The following is a 3,022-nucleotide window of genomic DNA, read 5'->3' as shown; positions in this document are numbered from 1 at the left end:
CCCGCCTCGGCCTCCCAGAGTGCTAGGATTACAGGCGTGAGCTTCCGCGCCCGGCCTAAAAGATTTTTTTAAAAGTGCATAATACATTGACATGGTTTACCAATCAAACTATATAAACTATCTGAAAAAGAATACAGTGAAGCCTTAACACCCTGTCTCAATCTACCCTGATTTCTCCCTGCCTACCTTGGGTCACACCGTTACTGGTTTCTTGTATACGCTTCTGGTGCTTCTTTATGCCAGTGTAAGCAAATATTCGTCTATATTCTCTTTCTCTCCTTTTTCGTACAAAAGGGGACTACTGTATATATTGTCTGCACTTGGCTTCCCTCCCGCTCCTCCACTTAGCAATGCTCCTTGGAGAACTTTCCACGTCAGTTCATGGGGGCCCCTCACTTGTTTATTAGACAGTCCGAGTTCCGCTGTGCGGATGCACATGGTTTGTGTCACCAGGCCCACATCCTTCTCTGTGGCTCCGGGATGGATGAAATGTGCTTTCTTTTCTTCAGCCCCCGGGGACCACCTGCACCTACCACCCACTCCTCCCAGCAGTCATGGCAGTGACTCAGAGGGCAGCCTGAGCCCCAACCCGCGCCTGCACCCCTTCGGCCTGCCTCAGACTCACAGCCCTGCCAGAGCTGCGCCCCGGGCCCCCTCCGCCCTCTCCAGCTCCCCGCTGCTCACAGCGCCTCATGTAAGTATGCGCTGGGCATCTCTGCACAGTCGCAAACCCTCTCTGTCCTGTCCCGTGGGGCTCCCAGAGCGGGGCCACTCAAGGCCATTTGCTTTTTACTCTTGTCTAGAAGTTTCTGGTTAGTGGCTAAAGCAGGGGGATGACCAGCCTAACGAACATTTTTTAAGAACTGCTCATAAATCTCACCTCACTACCACAATTCTGTTCCTTTTCACGTGTCCACTTTCAGTTTTTATTCACATGTTTATTTTACGGAGCTATAGACATAAGGAATAACAATTTTTGTTTTTTTCTCCTCAAAATTATATCATAAATATTTACCATTCTTTAGTGGTCCTTATAGCCTATATAGAAATATCTTTTATATTTTAAATGAGCAGTCTTTGGTGAACTTAAAAATCACTCTGAGATTAGATTCTTTGATGCCCAAAGCTCAAAAACATAGTATAGCCCTTTGTGTGTGTGTGTGTGGTATGACTCCTAACCCAGGAACTCAGATCAGAAATCATGACACTATTCATCTCTTACTTACATAAGGACACCATTTTCCAATCAAAAAAGTAGAATAGATAATTTTTTATTATTTTAAAGAGTGAATTGAATTGATTTCTATGGTTTTAAACATTATAATCAACTTTTTTGAATTTATAATATCATGACTAGCAAATTGAAATGAAATGATATATTTAAAAATTCGGTAAGAGTCATTCATCCATTAGCATAACTTTGAAAATTTGGATTGATTGTGTCCCAGAAAATTCTAGATCTATAGCCATATTCTTATGTATCACCATTACCGAGAACAAGGGAATTAACTCTTTCTACTCTTTACCTTCTCTGCTCAGACCTGACCTTTCACTCCTTGGATCACTAGATTAGCTTTTATCCTGTATGTCTGTGTGTCCTACCATGATTAATATTCTACATGTTTATGGAGGAATCTTCCCGATGTCATACTCTTGCCCAACAATCGTGTTATGTTTCCCTGTTAAGCCCTAATACTCATTATCGTGTGCCCAGCACTCTGCGACTTCAAAACACCTTACCTATTCTAGGCAGAGTGGGCATCTTCCGTTACTTTTCTCAGTCCTGCCTTTTGCTGGGAATACCCTTCTTTTTCTTCTGTAAGTCATCTCCTTTCTTTCAGGAGGCCCAATTCAAGCCTTATCTCCTACCTTAAACCTTCCTTGATCACACAAATTCCTATGAATGTTCTCTTTCTTCAAATTTTTAATGTACCTTCAGTTAATATTACTGTTTAGCATTTAATTACTCTCATCCCTTCACGGATATCAATTCAGTCTTGGTCATGAGCTCCTTGAGAGATGGGGTTTGTTTGGAGTCCTCCATGGCATTCAGCATGGAGCTAACGTGCCATAGGGACTTGGTTTGTTTGACTAGTTAGAAACACATCAATCTATTACGGGTTAAATGAGATGAGCTACAGTTCTCGTGTTCATTGCTGATGCACAATCTGGGACTACTGAAGCCAGAGGCTTCCCTAGAAAGTGCCTGCAGGTGTGCCCCTGGGAGCTATGGCCCCTTAGCTACAAGTGGAGGTGAGAAGTGATTCCTGCTGTGTAGAGAGCACCTTATAAAATGGCGTTTTCACAAGGAGAACAACAAAACTCTTCCACAAAACAAAGGTGCGTGTGAATCCTTCATCACTCCAAGGCCAGGAAATGTCCAGGGATGTGGGAAATGAATTCTCCACTTTTGTTTTTCACATTTTGGCTAGTGGGGTGCTTCCTGGGAAATAATGGATGGTGGCTTCTTTATCTTTGCCCTTGAACCGTAATCCTTGGGTTATAACACTCACGTGGGAGTGTCTTCCCCATCTTTGCTCTCACTTTGAAGTGCCAGTTTCTCCCCCAAAGCAGACGGGGCATCCTTTTCTCTGAGCCATCTGTAAGACGTTAGAATGGATCCTCCTCACCCCACTAGGAGGTGACTCTTCAGTGTGCCCACTTCTTCTTTGACCCTTTTCTGCTCCTTGGTCTGCACAGAAACTGCAGGGATCAGGCCCACTGGTCCTGACCGAGGAGGAGAAGAGGACTCTGATCGCTGAGGGCTATCCCATCCCCACCAAATTGCCCCTAACAAAATCAGAGGAGAAGGCCCTGAAGAAGATCCGGAGGAAAATCAAGAATAAGGTGAGCCCTTCAAATCTAGGCACTTCTGTGAGCAGAGACAATGGGGGGAATTGAGCGAACGTGTCCCCCACTCCCCTTCCCCTTCCCCTTCCAGTGTCTTAAGATGATACATTCACAGGCAGGAGGAAGATATTAGAACTTCCATCTAAATTTATTTTTTTAATCTCAGCCTTTT

The 3,022-nt window shown here is 44.1% G+C and overlaps 1 protein-coding gene across 1 annotated transcript in view; it reads left to right on the top strand.

The window, feature by feature from the left end:
* The window catches only part of CREB3L2 (cAMP responsive element binding protein 3-like 2), a 139,230-nt gene that overhangs the window by 113,623 nt on the left and 22,585 nt on the right, over window positions 1-3,022 (top strand). The window contains exons 5-6 of the mRNA XM_012642787.1: window positions 510-694; window positions 2,701-2,874. Of these exons, the coding sequence (XP_012498241.1) occupies window positions 510-694; window positions 2,701-2,874 (359 nt within the window). The remainder of the gene's footprint in view (window positions 1-509; window positions 695-2,700; window positions 2,875-3,022) is intronic.

This window comes from Propithecus coquereli, unplaced genomic scaffold, assembly GCF_000956105.1.
Source record: "Propithecus coquereli isolate 6110/MARCELLA unplaced genomic scaffold, Pcoq_1.0 Scaffold186, whole genome shotgun sequence".
Lineage (NCBI taxonomy): Eukaryota > Metazoa > Chordata > Mammalia > Primates > Indriidae > Propithecus > Propithecus coquereli.
Note: the sequence above shows the minus strand (reverse complement) of the source record. Positions and strands in the feature narration are given on the sequence as shown.